The sequence below is a fragment of the Athene noctua genome, chromosome Z (genome assembly GCF_965140245.1).
Source record: "Athene noctua chromosome Z, bAthNoc1.hap1.1, whole genome shotgun sequence".
NCBI classification, from domain to species: Eukaryota; Metazoa; Chordata; class Aves; order Strigiformes; family Strigidae; genus Athene; species Athene noctua.
The window spans coordinates 72,903,445-72,922,614 of NC_134077.1; the positions used below are offsets into that span (position 1 = coordinate 72,903,445).

Consider the following 19,170-nt stretch of genomic DNA (forward strand, 5'->3'; position numbering starts at 1 on the left):
GTAACAGTAAAGGATTTGTCCCTGCTCTGAAGATGGTGTGCTCATGAACAGTGGTCAATCCCTCCTTCAGGCTCTTTCACTCTCTAAGTCAGTGTCTCTGCTCCACCCTTGTAGTAAGTACCTCAGTGCCAACCCCACAGTGCTTTTTTGCATGAGGCTGTCTTCATGTTCCATGGGTACATGGCCTTTTTTTCTTCCAAAAGCGTCCGGCAGCACAGGTTGTGCCTGACAACTAACTGAAATGCCCTTTTAGTCTTGCTGCTTCTTTGGTAAATACTCTAGCTCTCACTAACCTGAAGTCTACATTTGTCTGAAGACACTCTGATTTAGTGAAGTGTGTTTAAGTTTGTATGTAACTTTAAAGAAGGCATAGTCTCATGCTTTGACTTAGACAGGTGTTTAAGTATCTTTCTGAAGCATACTTGGAGTAGCTTTGCAAAAAATGTCTGTGAAAGGGAATAGCTTCTAATTTTGAAATGGTAGAGTGGTCGCTATCCTTTTCTCTCACTCTTCCCCCCCCCCCCAACAACCCAACAACCCAACTGAATTATTTATCTTTTATTTTGCTTTTTAGATGGTTTGTTGAAAAGTATCTCCTTGAGTCCTCTCTACTGTTTCTAGGATGTAAACTAGTAACACATCACATGTCCTATGCAATACATAGAGTAGTAATATTCCTCTTTAGATAGAGGGATTTTTTTAATACTATAGATAAAGCTGCCTAAGACAGGTAATTGCAAATGTTAAAAGAATGTCATCAAGATATTTTACAACAGATTATGTAAAAAGCAAAATGAAGTGTGAATCATTCAAGTCTGGGATGTTAAGAAAAATGAAATATTTTTTGTTTTTTTTTTAAAAACTGACTGTAGAGGCTGGCATTCACTGATATCCTTCTCAATTCTGGCAGATTCTGTCAACTAAACGCAACTTAGTAGGCAGTGATCTTACCCTAGGAAAAGCTGCTTCTAATGTATATATGTTTTTGCTTTCCTAATTTTCAAATGACATCGCAAGTCCTTAATGACAAGCTTTTGGCCTGGTGGAGGTCATGTGTTTCAAATAAAGCTGATGACCTTTCAATCTGAGTGCCCGATAACTGTTTATGTCTTGCAGAACGAGCATACAGTCTGCCTGAGCAATCCCGAGAGAAAAGGTATGGGTTCTTGATGCAGCCAGGAGCAGGTCTGGGCAAGAATGCCATCTAGGGAGCAGAGCGGGAAGAGGCCTTGGCACCCCTCGCAACAGGGTTTTTAGCAGCGAGTTAGGGGAGCACTCCCTCTCCAGGGGATCTGTAAGCCCACACTTAAACCCTGTGCTGAGCTCAGACCGGCTCTCTCAGTGCTGTTCTCACTGCCCACGTCCTGCGGCGGGGATTTGCTGTACACCACTGTGGGACATGTATGGTAGGGATATGGTCCTATCCACTGTAGGAATATCCAAACCATCATAATAAAAGGAAGGAAGCTTTTGACACCAACCATGATCTAGGCAAGCTTGTAAGACACTGGACATTCAGAGCACTCCATGGGCTAGCATTACTCCCTTTAATGAAGAGGGATTGCAGTCTTTTTAAAAACATCAACTAAACCCATAATAAAACACCTAATTGTACATATTAGGTGAAACAAGCTCCATCCAGATTCTGCTCTGTTTTAAGGGGCTGTTACCACTGGAATGAGTTTTTTTCACTGATCTCTGTTTTAGGATTCAGAAGGAGGACTGGTATAAATATACTGTACCCTCAAAAAATGACTCTGAAAAATGTAAAATGAGTCGGACTTTCAGCTTTCTGATGAACAGAATGACCAGCACACGGAATAAGTGCAAGGTAATTTGGGATTTATGTCTATATTATTATGTATAATTATATCACTGTAGTTATAAGAATCTAAATTTTTATCTAACAGTAAGTTGATTTTTATTACTAAACCACATAAATAATAGGAAGGAACTTTTATCTTTATTTTTAAAACTTATTCAGGATACCCTGAAATGGCCTTCACATTAAAACCTAGCTTTCGTTTTAAACAATAGCCTTAGCTGAGCAATATCAAGTATTTCCCTTGACTTTTTTGATGTTGTTAATAATCTCATCTGATGATTTAACCAAAGTTTAAATGCATAAATTGCCTTTAAAAAATAATTTTCTTTGTTAAATAAAATTAAGAAATATGGGCCTGTTCTTGCAGTTATTCTCAGTGATTAATTGAGTCTCTAACTTCTACACTGGCACATAACCTGTTGAGTTTGCCTTATTTGAAGTTAATGGGACCTCTTGCATGAGTAAGCACTGCTTAGGGTTCGAAAGTTGAAGATTTGTGGCCTGCACAGTCAAACATGCATACCATGGAAGGTAGATTAGAACCTACCTGTGGTTTAATTTTGAGACATCTGAAATACAGATTAATAGCATCAATTAGCAGTTTGAAAGATGGATTTGGCCTACAGGATCTTTCCAGCTGGACTTTCAGCTGTTTTGCAGGCTTTCTAGTGCACCCTCCTGTGCCCCAGGATATCCTATTGTACATAGATGTGAAGATGGTTGACTGAGACACAATCTTCACGAGTGGCAGAACTGACTGTGAGCATGTATGTCTGGTCCAGCAGCCATATGTTAGCCTGTGTCTGTGTGATCTCCTAAAGTATAACTACCAGGGATGCTTGGAGAAATGTATACTCATATCAATGGAAGTACTGTTAAAATAGGTAGACTTTATTAAATAACACTTGTTAAAAATAGGTTATTTCTAATGTCTTCTAAGATCTAAAGACAAGTTGTCTTAATTTATATAACTGCAGCTTTAAATACAGAGGCATGAGTTTGCTTGTATGCCTCAGGGAGTTGTAGGCATTGATATTTGTTTGTGTGTGCAGCAAGTCAATAACACTTTTTAAATTTTTATTTTCTGGCCTTTTTGCAGCTTTATAAATGCATTTCTGCCAGTCTTTCATGGTAATGCATCCCGGCTTAACTGCCAGTGAAAGCAATGACTGCATCATTTTAGGAATTCAGCAATGCTGGATGTAATAATACAGTATACTGTTACAAGTCTTTCAGGACAGGGAATAAATGCTTTAGAATAATTTCTTCTTACGAGGGAAAGTTTTAGTGCTTTTAAGACTGAATCGCTTTATCTTCTTTTCTGATGTCCCCCTTTTTTTTCTTTTTTCCTGCCACTGATGTTGGGGATGAAGACAAAAAATACCAAAGATAAAGAGAAATTGAACAGACACAATTTTACAAATGGGACCTTCTCAGGAGTTATCCCATGTATGGCCTGTGAAAAGGCCCTCCTAGGAAAGGAGTCACTGCAGTGCTTTCGTAAGTAGTTGATGGCTTTCACATGTGAACCTACAGTGCTCCAAATCCTGCTTTGAGATCCTGATTCAGTGTTTTGTTTCAAAAAGAAACTTTGCCTAGACTTGGATGTACCTCCTTTTTGTAATGACATGAGGTTGGCAAGGGAGAGAGAGGAAGTATGGCAGATGACAGCTTCAGAAGGAACCATGGCCATCTCCTAGCTGTACTTTACTCAAAAACTTCCTCATAGCCAGGGGCTTGTAACATCAAAGCATCCTCAGGGCTACTTTAGTAAGTGGACCTGGAGGAGGAAAAAAAGTGAAGCCTCAGAGTACCATTTTCTGTAGGCTGGGGACCCTGTTAGGTGCCAGGCTTTGAAACATGCCTTCTCTTTCAGATTGCAACGTGATTGTGCATAAGAGCTGCAGGGAGTGTGCTCCTGTGTGCACCAAGGTAACCTCCTATACTGCGCTGTTCTTACTAGAGCATATATGCTTTCCAAGGGATCTGGAAACATCATGAAGAAAAAAGAAAGTACACACAGACTGCCCAGACCCAGTCTCTGTATGCAAAGGTCTGAAAGGGTGTCAAAATGTCTTAACATGAGCAACAGAGCAAGAACTGTGCTTAAATAACAGTTTTTAGAAGAGAGTAAAAAATTAGTTGAAAAAGATATTTCTATTTTTGAAGAACTGCAAGCTCAAATTGTGTGCCTGGAGGGATGCAAAAAGGGTTAAAAAGAAAAGCTCAACACCACAGATAGCCTCTTGTGTAGAAGCGGGTATCCTGTATGTCTGGAATAATGGAAAGAAGAGATGGAAGGGACTTTGGGAGGCAACCTAGTCTATCTCACTCTCAGGCAGTCTCACTTCTGGGTAACAATTTGGGCAGATGTTTGTCTGACCTGTTCTGGAAAATCTCTGGAGGAGGACTCCACAACCCGCCTAGGCAGTTGCTCCCAGTGTTCAGCTGTCACTGCAGACAGGGCAAAATCAGCACTAGGGCAGATGGATACTGCCTTCTTTTAAATAGGAATCTATGCATAGTGACATTATCATAACAAAGACAGTTTTCAAAACCAGATGTCTAAGTCTTCTGTCCTCATGGAATAAAGTGGGACTTGCAAAGAAGTGTGCCACAGTGAGAAAGGTCATTTTTCAAATTAGTGGAGTGTGTCTTTCTGATGTATAGTTGCTGGCTTATGCATCATGGCAGCTTGCAGGGAGAACATGTTTCTGTACAGACTCTTTCAGCGTAAACAAGCTTTAAACTGGACATAAATCAGGTGGTTTTATTTATTTTGGTTATAGCTGTCACATCATTGCACAAATTTCTGGGCAACTTTAAGGCATTAGGACAGCTGAACTGGCAGGTTTTAATCACTGGGGCTGGTGGGTTATTTGTCAACAGGAAGCAAGAGCCCCAACCACTTCCCACTCATCTCAACAAGAATGAGGTGCAGAAAATGTTCACTGACCCACCTCAAGTGAAATACATGCCTAAGCACAGCAGTAGCAAAAGGTATTGCAAAAGTCCACTTTGGGAGGGAGATTGATTCTTCCTCTGATACCCAAGCTTGCTCAACTAGTGCCCTGCCACAAATGCTTTGAGTGTATTTGAGTATAAAGTTGTGAATATGAACTATTTTCTTGCAGCTTTCACAGGCAGTATTCATTTAAAGTAGAATGCTGCAACGCAGTGACTTGGTTTAGAATAAACAGATTCAGTTTGGTATTGTAGTACAAATAATATCATTCTACTTTGGATATTGTTATTTACCAATATCCTATAAACTTGGATTTATTATGTGTTGGTAGAAATTAGGACTATAGGACCACTTTCTTGAAGCCCTTTTGTGTGATAATATATGGAAGTGAGTTACTGACTTGACTATTCAATGTGTTATCAGCTATGATTTCATTACCATTTCGTAAAATTATTCTTTTTTTCAGAAATCCCAGGAGAAGTATCATAATAAAAACAAACCCCAGGCTGGTGTAACAAGTAAGTTAGGAGGTGTAAATGTAGCACTTCTAAGTGCTTGATTAAAAATCATGGGACTGACAACACAAACTTTCCTGCATCTTTTGTGTGTTTCTATTTTTCATTTCAATATTTGTAAGAAAGTGTGTCTAATATGAGTAGGATTTTTTAAAGAAATTACTGTTGAATTAACTCATCTATTAAAATGAGTGAGAGATTTTTTATTTTTTTTTCCCAGTGAGAATGAAAATCACAAGTAGTTAGTTCTGTCTTGTGCTTTTGACTGTGTCATTTACCATATGTACAAATATTTGGGTCTCTTGTCTTCGAGTTGCAAGGTTAGAATGTGTATGATTTTACTTTATTTTATTTTTTTCTTAATATCCACACCAGAGCTCTTCCACTTTACCTATAGGCTTATCTTTATATGCCATGGGAGAGCATCATGGTCTTGTACCATGGCAAATGGACACTCTTGATACCCACTATAGGTCAATAATAGGTCAATATGAACACCAGATAGCATTTCTCCGTATAAGTGTGCTGCTGATGACATACTCTATGTTGTTTGTCAAAATACTGTCTTATGCTTTACCTCACAGATTCCCCGCCTGGAAATGTCTCTCAAACAGTGCTCTTCCCAGTGCATCCTTCTTCCTCTATGCCTATTGGACTGGCTGCTGGAAGTAGGGAAGCCTTGCAACAGTCCCACTTGTTGTCCAAAAGTGTCTCCAGTGCCAGTTTTGAAAGGTAAAGGGAAGCTACCAGGGGACTATGCTAAATACATTATTTAGCATTACTAGAAAAATTGAAAACATTAAATAATTGTTTTGGGGTTTTTTTCCCCTGCTGTAGACCTACTCCATTTTCTGAGCAAGGCTCTGAGAATAGCAGCGGGAGTTCCAAGTCACAGTCTGAAGAGATGCTACAAGGAGTAGGGACCTTTGCTTCAATGGATCCTTTTATGATGGAAGGTGAGAAGTATTGCACAGATGTTGCATTTTATAACCTGTATTGGAAACGGCAAAATAGAAAAACTCCTTAGTTGCTATAGGAAGCTGCTGCGTCTACTAAAACAAGAGCACCTATTTTTGATAATTACAATTGTGTCCTTCATTAAAATGTTAGTCAGATACATTAGTCTTAAAATACAACTTTTCCTTTCTTCCTTGTAACAAACTCTGTGATAACTTTTAGAATATTTTTGTACAGTATTACCAGAACAGCAATATACTTTTCTTCTGCACTCATCTAATCATCCCCATTGACAGTGTACATTGCAAAATGTAAACCTATATCACTTGTATTTCCTGAGTAGCCCCAAAACCTTACCTCTCACTTGTGAACTGCCCTCCTAAAATGGCCACATATAATTGTGAAGTGAATAGAAATAGGCTTTTTGTGTAGCTAAGTGTGAGACTGAATTTCAAAGCTGAAGGGCATTCACTTACAAAGGATGATGCAGATATCTCTCACTGGACATCTACTTTTGAAAATGTTGAATTTTAAATATTAGAAGGTTTCTTCAAGTGAAGAAGCATAAAAAGGGTTTAACCTGAGAAAAGAAGGGTGGCAGTTTTTAAAAATTCTCCTCCCCCCCTCCCCATTTGCATTTCTCCACTTTGGTGATGATACTGACATCTAGAAAGCGTCTCTTTTTAAACGTCACTGCCAGTGTTTGCAGAAGCCTTGTCTAGAATTCTGTGACGCATTCCCCTTACTATATGAATAGATCTGCATGTGCAAATGGACTTCCCTGACTGTTCATGTGCCTGGTGTTAATGAGGTATACATTTTGTCATAGATGATGTGGATTTGTCTCAGTGGACTGATCTCCACACAGATGTACAAGAGTTTGAGGCAGAGTCCTGGAGTCTTGCTGTGGATCCAATGTTCTGTAGCAAGCAAGAAAAGGATGTTGTCAAGAGGCAGGATGTAATTTTCGGTCAGTATTTCAAAGCTTTGTGTAGATTTAAAAACAATTTGGCATAGAAAATCAAGAGGGAACCTGTACATTTTATGCCCAGAAGAATGAATGCTTCAACTCAGAAAAATAACAACTCTCGAAGAACATTTTTGTTGCAAATTAAATGTGTCCTAGACCTAAGGAAATGGAGTAGTGAGTATCAGAGACATGTCTATCCTGTTCACAGAATGGTTAAGGTTGGAAAGGACCTCATTCAATCCCCAGTTCAAGCAGTTGCAACCCCAGCTTGTTCAGTGGGGTCCAGTTGAGAAAGCCAGATAAATTAGGTCTTCCTACTGACATAATCTATGAGGTCTGAGGGTCACACAGGAAAAATTATTATGATTGTATATTTGAATGTTGCTAAAGTGTATCTTAGAAGCTGTGCAAAATGTTCGTGTTACTATACTATGCTGTTTTCTTTTATACTGCAGAGCTGATGCAAACAGAAGTGCATCACATCCATACCCTGTTCATTATGTCTGAAATATTCAGGAAGGGGATGAAGGAAGAACTGCAGCTGGACCACAGCACAGTGGACAGAATATTCCCCTGCTTGGATGAGCTGCTGGAGATCCACAGGCAATTCTTCTGCAGAATGAAGGAGAGACGGCAGGAATCATGTGAGGCGGGGAGTGAACATAACTTTATCATCAGCAGAATTGGAGACATTCTTGTGCAGCAGGTAGAGACGTCAGCTCTGTTAATCCTTTAGGTAGTCAAGGTTCCCAGTTTATTGACTTTTAAAACTTCTGTGGGCAAGAAGAGGACTATGGTTGTCTCAAAATTCAAAGACTGTCCTCTCCAGATTATTGCAGGGTGAAATAGCAGTGAGAGAAAATCATTACTGACAGGTAACTGTAATGAACTTAGGATGTATGGTACAAGTGATGAGGAAAGTGATTAACTTGGTTCTGTTCACAGTAGAAGGCTGCTGCCATCATACCATGGACTGTGAAAGACGGAAGCAATGGATTCACTTTTTTAACAGTTGAGTAGAGGGATAAAGAATTGACTGATAATGGAAAAAAATACCTGGTCATTTCTCGTAGTGATCTGGCATGGTGCATCTCAAGTTGTTTCTCACTAGAGAAGGGATGGTCGCAGTGTGTTTATGGTGGCCATAGAACAGCAGACTAGCTGCTTGCTGGTCACACTTCAGTTCTTTGCAAACTGGAGAGTGTGGCTTTTTACCTTCAATCAGTTAGTTTTCACTCCACTGAAATAAAGAAGCTGAACCATTACTTTGTCTAGAAGTGGTGTGAAGATCAGACAGATGCAGATAAGCCTCAAAGAAATTGTGTTTGCAAAGAGGTGAATAAAACACTGTTATAATTGTTCTAGTTGTTATGGCAAGACTGTAGCAGAGGTTGCTTTTACTTTCTTCAGTCTACATTCCTCTTCTTGCTCCTAAAAATGGCTAGCCTGTTTTCATTCCACAATGACAGGCCTTGGTAATGAAATTCAGAAAACTTGAGAAACAAGTAGCATAAAAGTTCCATATTTGTACAAAATACATTAATTAGTTAAAGGTATACACTTTCCTGTTAGATGCAATGTTGACCACAATTCACTTATTAATTTCTTAAGTTTTCAGAGAAAAATGCAACTAAAATGAAGAAAATATATGGAGAGTTTTGCAGCCATCAAAAAGAAGCTGTTAATCTCTTCAAAGAATTGCAACAAAACAAGAAGTTCCAGAATTTTATTAAAGTAAGTTTGCATCAAAATGTGATTGCTATGGACAGCTTTTACTTAGATTTAGGATTGAAATTCAGTAACTCACTTTTAATAGCTAATAAAAATAGTGAAGTTTTTTCCTCCTCAACCTGTGAGCTGATAAATTACATTTTTCTTTCAAATTTTAGAAAACTTTGGCATCCAGTCTGTATTACACATGTTCTTGTTACAGTACACCTCAACCCTCAGGGCAGAAACTGTTCCTTGGGGATGGTTCAGATAACCCAGCATTTTGTTTTAGCTTATTCTAATGCATTTAGATCATATTTCTTATTAGTCAATTGGTGGTTTAATGTGCATTTACTACTTAAGGTATATATTTGTGTCTGTGCAGCTGAGAAATAGTAACCTGTTGGCACGACGCCGAGGAATCCCCGAGTGCATTTTGCTTGTCACCCAGCGAATCACCAAATACCCTGTTCTGGTTGAAAGGATATTGCAGTACTCAAAAGGTGAATAAAAGCTAAAGTGTTGCTTCATGTCTGGAATCCTAGCGTGTTTCTAATGCAAGGAATATGCGTTGCTGCTCTATAACAAAAGATGAAATTCACTGCTTTGTAGAGAACCAGGGCAATGTATGTATCTACTGTTTAGGCAAATGTCACCCAAGCAGCATGTCTGTTGTATGTAATTTTTGTCAAGACAATGCTGTGAAGATTTTTAGTATTCCAGGTGGGTAAGCTGTGGAAGTCCAGAAAAGCATACTTGTTTTAGTTCACATCCTCTAGTCAAGATCTTTTCCTAATTTGGGCATGCATCTGCATCTTATTTGACATTCGGTGTAATCTCTTTTAAGTAGGGCTAGTCAAATGTTTTGTAAATTTCTCTGCAGTTTTTCAGCCAAAACTTGAAGGATATCTGGAATTTTGTAGAGCATTTTAGATTAATATATTAATCTAAAAATTAATAACATACAGGTATTTCCTCTTCCAATGGGCAATAAATGAGTGTTGTGGAAAGCTGCATATCCAAATGCAAACTCTTTGTGCTTGAATCCTGTTTCAAGGGATTTTTTTACTTAGGCAGTAATTTTTTTAAAATGCTTACAGCTCATAAATATGTCAGAAACTATTCATTGTGTTGTTTTGACTAATGAATATATCTGAGGTACATGTAATCTTTTAATAGTCAAGTCAAACAAAGGTAGATGCCTCTAATATTCCTAGTAGATCAATTGTCGGGTTCAACTTAAAATGACATATTTATCAATTTAAGCTTTGCATCATGTTGATTGTTCCCAGTAAGTAAGGAATTATATCTTTTCTTTGATGTGCTGACTACTCTCATGTTTGGTTTTTTTTTTCATACAGAAGGAACAGAAGAACATAAAAACTTATGCAAAGCTCTTTGTCTAATTAAGGACATGATTGCAGCAGTAGATTTGAAAGTGAATGAATATGAGAAAAAGCAAAAGCTGTTGGAAATTCTCAGTAGAACGGAAAACAAAACATATACAAAGCTGAAAAATGGCCATGTTTTTAGGAAGCAAGACTTGATGAAGAAAGAAATAATACTTCTTCATGAAGGTTTAGTGTATTGGAAGACAGCAACTGGTCGTTTCAAAGGTATTCCATCTGAGGAGTGAAGTTCTTTAACACTTTATTTGTAAATAACGTATGAAGATGGTTTGGATTTAAGAATGAAAACTCTTTATTATGCTGTATTGCAAACAATTTATGAGGTAATGGTATGGAGAATATGCTGCTAATTGCTAGAAGAGTAGTTCATGTACAAAGCCATTGGCTGCATTTCTTCCAGTTCATTGATGTGCTGTTTCATCCCATAACATAGTCTTGGCTTGTGTGTTTATATTGTTCACAGTACTGACCATTGAAAATAATGCATGAAAAATCATGTTTTGTTCTTCAGTGATGCTGGGACATTTGCAGTAGAAAAGAAAATCCGAAGCCACGTTTGACGGGAGCAGGATTATTATATTCAAGCCCAGAATTTGATTTTTGGTGTTAATCACATGGAGGGATTGGGTTTTTTGGAGCTTACTAATATTTGCTGAACAACTTTATAAAGCTATCTACTCATTGTTATTCCGAAAATACTTTTACCAGTGTAATACTGTGCTGTGAGTATATGTTGCAGCATAGGCAAAACAAAATATATGCAGGATAGTGTTTGCCAGGTCGCCTGTGAGTGGCCTGGGGAAGCTTTACTGACATTGGAGTGAGGCTTTCTTCTTCCACTGGGCCAGTGCTCCAGCACAGTGCTGCAGGAGGGTAGATAGCTGAAAGAGTGATCTTTCCTGGGAGATACAAGGTGCAGTTACTTCATGCAGATCATAGGCTAATCTAGATATTTCTTGTATAGTTTACTGTAGGATTCTGTGAGATATTTATTGATCAGGGCTTCTCCCATTTTAAAGATAAAAGAGGAAATGAACTATAATTGTAATGACTTTAATTTAAAAAACATTATTTTCCTTTTCTCATTTTAAGACACCTTAGCTCTGCTTTTAACTGATGTACTACTGTTCTTACAAGAAAAAGATCAAAAATACATCTTTGCAGCTGTTGTAAGTATATTATCAGATGTTTGAATTTACACATTGTTCTTTTATTTGTATATTTCTTGAAAATCTGGTCCTTTTCTAGGTTATTCCCACATGTATGTATGTTTCTTTTTTTTCTAAGATGCGAAGATTTAGGAAGAATGATGGAAATAACAGAATTATATGTTTAGTGCCATGCCTTATCTGATTATGAAGGCAGGAAGTAGAGTAGGTTCTTCAATTATCTAAAATAAATGTTAACTTCTGGTTCCATAAAAAAAACCAGAACAATTTTAACTGCAAATGCACACATAAAACGTATGAAAGGTCATGGAGAGAAGTTCCTAAACTGTTTAAATATAAACATTTTATGAATACTGTGCCTCAGTATCACTGATCTTCTGGGATTTACTTTTTAGCACATACCAGTGCTTTACTTGTTTATTAGAATCACAGAACAATTTGAGTTGAAAAGAACCTTAAACTCCCTGCCATGGGCAGGGACACCTTCCACTAGACGAGGTTGCTCAAAGCCCCATCCAACCCTGAACACTTTCAGGGAGGGGGCAGCCACAAATTCTCTGGGCAACCTGTTCCAGTGTCTCACCAGCCTCACAGGAAAGAATTTCTTCCTTACATCTAATTTAAATCTACCCTCTTTCAGTTTAAAACCATTACCCCTCATCCTATCACCACGTTCCCTGATAAAGAGTCCCTCCTCATCTTTCCTGTAGCCCCCTTTAAGTACTGGAAGGCCACTGTAAGGTCTCCCCAGAGCCTTCTCTTCCCCAGGTTGAACCACCCCAACTCTCTCAGCCTGTCCCCACAAGGGAGGTGCTCCAGCCCCCTGATCTTCTTTGTGGTCTCCTCTGGACTCACTTGAGCAGGTCCATATCCTTCTTATGTTGGGGGCCCCAGAACTGGACACAGTACTCCAGGTGGGGTCTCACAACAGTGGAGTAGAGGGGCAGAATCACCTCCCTTGACCTACTGGCCACACTTCTCTTGATGCAGCCCAGGATACGGTTGGCTTTCTGGGCTGCAGGTGCACATTGCTGGCTCATGTCCAGTTTTTCATCCAGCAGCACTTCCCCAAGTCCTTCTCCACAGGGCTGCTCTCAATTCCTTCATCCCCCAGCCTGTATTGATACCAAGGGTTGCCCTGACCCATGTGCAGGACCTTGCACTTGGCCTTGTTGAACTTCATGAGGTTTGCATGGGCCCATCTCAAGCCTGTCAAGGTCCCTCCGGATGGCACGTCCCTTCCCTCCAGCATGTCACCACACCATGCAGCTTGGTGTCACCAGCAAACTTGATGAGGATGCACTCAATCTTAGAATGTATTTTTTAAAATTTAAAGTTTAAAAAGATGTCTGAATACTCCAAATTTGCAGATTCTTACACCTGGTGAAAACATATGTAGTCTGACTATACCAGGACTAGAATTAGTTCAATTAATTGAAAACCGTGCTCTTCTAAAAGTGGGATGTTTTATAAGAGAGCCATTTATTATTTTCATGTGCTGTGACTGTTTCCCCCAGGACCAGAAGCCTTCTGTTATCTCCCTTCAGAAGCTCATAGTAAGAGAAGTAGCCAATGAAGAAAGGGGGATGTTTCTGATTAGCACGTCATCTGCAGGGCCTGAAATGTATGAGGTTCATACCAACTCCAAAGAAGAACGTAACAACTGGATGAGGCATATTCAAGACGCAGTGGAAAGGTAGAGGAAAAGGCTTTTGTTTTTCATCCTGGCAGCCCAAAGCAGATGGGAGGTCAGTTGGATATTCATGGCAGAGTGCTCTCTGTTCTGCATTGCTCTGGATTCATCCTGTGAGGTTGGATTTTCCTCTGAGTTCAGGATTCACAGACCCCACTGTCACTTCTGCAAAACTTCCCACGCTACTTCTGGTTTCTCACTGAATCAGCAGAGCCTCCCTGCTCCCCATTAGATGTCCTTACCAGCCACTGTAAGCTTTGCTTTACCTTTCCTTTCGGCACTGGATGCTTTCCAGAGTCCTGCAGGTGTCCATACAACCATTTTGGGGAAATCCCCAATCATGCCTGTTATCTTTGTGTGAGCCCCTTAAGATTGTCAGGGAAAGCATTGCTCCTCATGGGGTCCAAGTTTATGCTTGGCACAGCAAACCAGCTTGAGGGCTAGCCACCCATTTGTTGCATGGTGCAGCACTGACAGAATTAAAAGGAGTTCTTCATTCTTACAAATCCCTCAGATTTATGTCCTTACTGCCTTTTAAAGAAGCAGACAAATGGTGTGCTTCTGGTTTGTACCAAAAGTTGGTGCTGATGAGTTCTATTTATTATGAAAGCAACACTGTATTTAAGATGAATATAAGATGTGCAGATTTTGCTTTATCCACCTTTGTTTGTCTTTCGTCTCTGAAGTTGTCCACAGGAAGAAGGAAAAATGAATGAATCTGATGAGGACAGACATATTGCTGAGGCCAAAGCATCCAGAATTCAGAAATGTCAAGGTGCAGTACCTTTTCTGTCAGCCTGAAAGCTCCTGCATCCTGAGAGTTCAGGATGAGTGAATCATGTGCATATACTGGCTGGTGGGTTCAGAGTGGCTCGATAGGCAGAGTCACAGTGGAGAAGGCTGGGGGTCGTTTGATGGTATGATGTGAGTTTATTGAAAGAGAACCATTTTTCTTCCAAACACTTTATATTTTTTCTACCTTACCATTGCTAAAAAAGAAGAACAATGAATGCTTTCAGAACACTGAATTTCCCAGATTAACATCAGGGCCAGGTAGTTTCTTGTTTGTGGAAATATCTCAAACATTCAGTAATTGTGTGGCTTCGTGTTTGCTTGTGGTATTTCATCCTTCACTGCTATTATTTTTATCTGAAAATGTAGCTGATAGGGATAAAATCTGTTTTCTTGGTTCCCCTACATCTAACTTCCACATCTTTATACTTCTGTGAGGAGAGAAATTTGACCAGTGTCTTTCCTGTAGAGAGCCACAGGGCATTCTCTGCTGAGAGTAATGTTCTTCTTTGACATTGAGGTACTGAATCAGCACATCTTCTGACTGCCCGAGTCAAGTGCTTTTACAGCATTGATCATTATATGGGTAACAGCAGAGGGCCCCAGAGTGCAGCCAAGGCCACTTCATCAGGGTAGGGCACTCACTTGGCCTTCTGCCAGGGTCTGTGCCACCTTTCAGTAGGATAGACTATGGGATGAATTTGGTTCCTGGACAGTTAAAAACGGCCTAGCTTGTGTTAGTCATGTATATGTGATGTAAGGATTAGAAGGGTGATAGGGGAACGTACTTTGCCTGCAGAATAAAAAACATTAATATAACATTCAATTTTGTTTGGCAGAATCACTGAATAACCAGGACCATCAGATCTGTAGTTATTTGGAAGAGAAGTTGCGTATCTATGCAGAACTGGGAGGTGTGAGTGGGTTTGAAGATGTTCATGTAGAACCTTACCTCCTTATCAAACCCAATTCTGGAGAAACTCCACAGGCTGCTTCACTGGTGGCAGCAGCACTCAGAGAAGGTAAGTTTTCATGGGAATAGAGCACTGGTGGCTCTTCACATGGGCAGATAATTCAAGGTAACAAAGTACAGCTGTGTTGCCTTGTGCTGTGATTCTATCAAGTCTCAAGAACTGGCAGTCAAAACTGAGCAAAGGGCATTGAAGAGAAGTCTCCCAAGTTCATACTCGTCAGATCCATGAGATGATACCTGTCAGATTGTAAGATAAGGCATATGTCTAGTGCTTAGCATCATATGTAAGTGGGCAGGGACAAGGTGTTAGATTGCACCTGAGGATTATTTCCTTAGCTGTCCTCTTCGCAGTAGAGGTCTGTGAAGCAGATCACAGGATGCAGTGTGATACTGCATCTGATCACTGACCTTCACCTACCCTCGCTGATTTGATGACAGATCAGAATCATGTAGGGTCATATACAGACAAAACTGCACATGATTTTGGCAGATCTGCTGACATACCTGCCAGAACTGCTGTAGGAGCCATGTTTTTTCTGCATACTATCTAACAGAGAGATGATAGTCTTGTGCTACGTACAGTACTGTCCTCTGAAGGAAGGAAGGAAGGGAACGGTATTTGTGGATACTATGCCTAGTTGGAAGTTCAGCTAACTCCTGCTAAACTCAGATGAAAAGAATCCTGGTAAACTAAGCCATATCCAGTATACGCCATACGCTCTTTGAGAAGGACTACAAGATTTTAGCATCACCTAAACTGACAGCTGTGGGCTAAGAAACACATTTCAACCAATAAAGCAGTGAAGATTGGTCTCCGTCATCATTAGGAAGTCAGAGGGCATTTTATTGACAAAACTGATAAAACTTGAGTAGGGAATATAAGTCAGTGATGAAATAGTAAATGTCGTTTTAGCTAAAATTGCAGCCTATACTTACACACCTTATTCTGCTCACTTTTAATTTTCACTTTCTCTCATATTAATGTTGTTTTTGATGATGTCTTGGATTTCAGGATTCTTCAGCACACTGTAAGGAACTTGCAATTGCTTATATTGTAGGCAATTCATGGGGATTATTTTCCAAAACAGAAATACTAAGTCCCTGAGCTAATAGCAGAGTCTGTAGGAATAAAGTCTCACGGTAGAGCAGGAGTGTTTAAGCAGATTGGATATATAGAAATCCATGAGATGAGATGGAATAAATCCAAGGCTGCTCAGGGAGCTGACCAATGTCATTGTGAGGCTGCTTTCCATAATCTTTAAAAGGTCACAGCGATCAGGAGAGGTTCCTGATGACTTGAAGGCAAGGATCACAAGGATCACCTCTTGAAGAAGAAATACATAGGAAACTAAGAAATAGTCAGCCTCACTGCCATCTCTGAGATGGTGATAGAGCAAATCCTCCTGGAAACCATTTCCAAGAACATGGAAGAAAAGAAAGTGACTGGGAACAGCCAGCACAGATTCATCAAGGGCAAATTGTGTCTGACCAGCCTGACAGGTTTTATGATGAGAGGGGAGTGGTGCATGTTGTTTACCTTGACATCTGCAAGGCCTTCAACACTGTCTGCATTGTCTGTAGTATCCTTACAGTTGAATTGGTGAGATGTGAACTGTATAACTGGGTGGAAAATTGGCTGGACTACTGGGCTGAAAGGATTGTGATCAGTGATACAATGTCCAGCTAGCAACATGTTATTAGGGGATTCCCTTAGGGATGGATCCTAAGACCAGTGCTATTATTAATGAACTTAACCAAGGGATTATGTACAGTCCTAGCAAATTCATGTCTGTCACCAAATGAGGTGGTGTGATCAATGTGCTGGAGAGACCTCTATAGATTGGGAAGGAAACCCCTAGATATTTGACAGAGACAAATGCAAGATCCTGCATCTGAGATGGAGTAATCCCATGTGTTGGTACAAGCTGGACACTGACTAGATAGAAAATAGCTTTGCAGAAGTGGACCTGGGAATCCAACTTGACAGCAGGTTGACCATGAGACAGGAATGTGCCCTTGTGGCAAAGAAGACCAACTGCCTCCCAGGCTGCTGCATTAGATAGAAGTGGTGCCAGCAGGTTGATGGAGGTGATCCTTCCTCTGCTTACTCGTAGTGAGTCCTATCTGGAGTGCTGTGACCAGTGCTGGACTTCTCTGGGCAAGAGAGACATTGACAAACTGGAGAAAATCCAGTGAAGGTCACCAACATGACTAGGGGACTGGAGCACATGACATCTGAAGAGGCTGAGGTAGCTCCTCTGTTCAGCCTTGAGAGAAGAAGGCTTGGTGGGATCTCATTGCTGTCCTCAGCTGACTTAATAGGAGGTTACAGAGAAGCCAGATTTTTTGCAGAGACACATATTGGTAGGACAAGAGGCAATAGGTGCAAGCTGGATCACAGGCAATTACAATTAAATGAAAGGAAAAATTATATACCATGAGGGTGGTCAAAAACTGGAACAGGTTGCCCAGAGGTGCTGTGAAGTCTCAGTCTTTGAAGATGTTAGAAGCTTGTCTGTGCAAAGCTGTGAGCAACCCAATTTAGTTTGATCATCTTTGAATAGGTGTTGGATTAGATGACCTCTGAAAGTCCCTTCCAACCTAAATTATTCTATGATTTGATGTCACAGTTTTATGCATTCAGGAGCTATTTAAGGGGCCTCTGTAATTCTGCATGTTTTCCTCTCTAGTTGAAAGTCTACATATTGCTGTAACGACATCACAAGTGAGTGAAACAGACAGATCACCAGAGGAAGGTATTGAGGAACTAAGTGTGAAGGACAGATTTAGTGCCAATGAAATCTTGAAACCTGTTCCTAGCGGTGAGTAAAATTTCATGCTTTTACATATTCAGAGTGCTAAAATAACTGATACTGGACTGTTTTTTTGAAAGCTTTCTTAGTCTATGGCAGAATCAATAGAAAATAATGTAACAAAAGTTGTCTTTGGGCAACTACTCAGATAGTGTAAACTGTCATGTAACTTCACTGAAGTAAATGGATGGCTTGCATCCACTGCATCTTTTTTGTAGCATATGCCTTCATTCAGCAATATTGAATCAGATTTGCATATCTCCATACACTTTCTCATCACTGTTGCTCAGCTCCACAGCAAATCCATACATTTTCCAAGTCAGCCAGTTTTTATCAGAAGGCCTGGAAACCAGGACTGACATTCCAATAATTTTAGCTATAAAAGGTAGCGTGGATTTCTTGCAACAAAACGCAAATAAGTCCTGTAAAAAACCATTGCTGCAGAGCATTTTTAGTGATATGGCTATATGTACCTCCAACCTTTCTTAAGTGAAACACTACTTATTTTTACTGTAGGAAAACTGGATTGTCCCACCTGTGCCATCCTGGCTTCCAAATTTTTTTTCCCCAGCCTAGAATCCATTATGTATCTCCAAATTATGTAAATCTCTATTTTAAGGATCCTGTGAGGAAGTGTAAAAATAGTGAGTCCTTTGTTTCTTTAGCCAGAATATACTTTGATACCTTTCTCTTGCATTTTATTGGGGCTTTATTTGTTAGACGCAGAAATAAAAGAAGTTGAAGAATCATCTGAAGTTGATCTCAGTGTTGAAAAGGCATTGGTACATGCCAATCTAGAAGATAAGGTATTGTAACCGATTTTTCTTCTTGCATTGCACGTACCACTCTGGGCACTGTCCAAATTTTTGTGGGGTATCTAAAGACTGTTCCAACACACAAAGCATGGAATAGGCACAATTCACCTAAATCCAGATAATTCAATTTAATAGCAGTCACTGCAATTAATAATGAATTTTTAAAAGGCAATCATAAACAATCCAAATGCAGAACAATTTTCCTGCCAGGTTTACAGATTGCTGGATTGTAATAACGGCCACTGTTTCTGTACCACTTGCATGGGCCACTTAGGAGCCTGGTCCTCTGCTGTCATCATTCAATACATCCATCTCTATGGATCTGACAATAGTATCCCATCTACTCCCTCCTCCTATTCACAGGATGATGAAAGTCTCCTGCAATGACAGACACCTCAGCTAATGCAAGAAAGACTTATGCACTGGAAGAACTTCGTCCTGAGAACAAGCACAAAAAATAGGATGGATTGTATTACACCAGCTTGCTTCAGAATTATGAATTAAAACAAAATGGAGCATTAGAGAATAGAAGAGAAACTGTCCATTTTTCAAAGTCCTGTAACT

At 39.7% G+C, this 19,170-nt stretch overlaps 1 protein-coding gene across 1 annotated transcript in view; it reads left to right on the forward strand.

Moving 5' to 3' along the window:
- Positions 1-19,170, forward strand: part of ARHGEF28 (Rho guanine nucleotide exchange factor 28) — a 61,758-nt gene that overhangs the window by 16,274 nt on the left and 26,314 nt on the right. Inside the window, 19 exon segments of the mRNA XM_074931371.1 lie at positions 33-113; positions 1,117-1,156; positions 1,708-1,831; positions 3,199-3,325; positions 3,702-3,757; positions 5,257-5,308; positions 5,890-6,037; positions 6,143-6,261; positions 7,092-7,232; positions 7,688-7,938; positions 8,844-8,966; positions 9,328-9,445; positions 10,304-10,558; positions 11,444-11,520; positions 13,038-13,216; positions 13,900-13,988; positions 14,845-15,027; positions 17,669-17,800; positions 18,512-18,597. Coding sequence (XP_074787472.1) covers positions 33-113; positions 1,117-1,156; positions 1,708-1,831; positions 3,199-3,325; positions 3,702-3,757; positions 5,257-5,308; positions 5,890-6,037; positions 6,143-6,261; positions 7,092-7,232; positions 7,688-7,938; positions 8,844-8,966; positions 9,328-9,445; positions 10,304-10,558; positions 11,444-11,520; positions 13,038-13,216; positions 13,900-13,988; positions 14,845-15,027; positions 17,669-17,800; positions 18,512-18,597 — 2,381 coding nt within the window.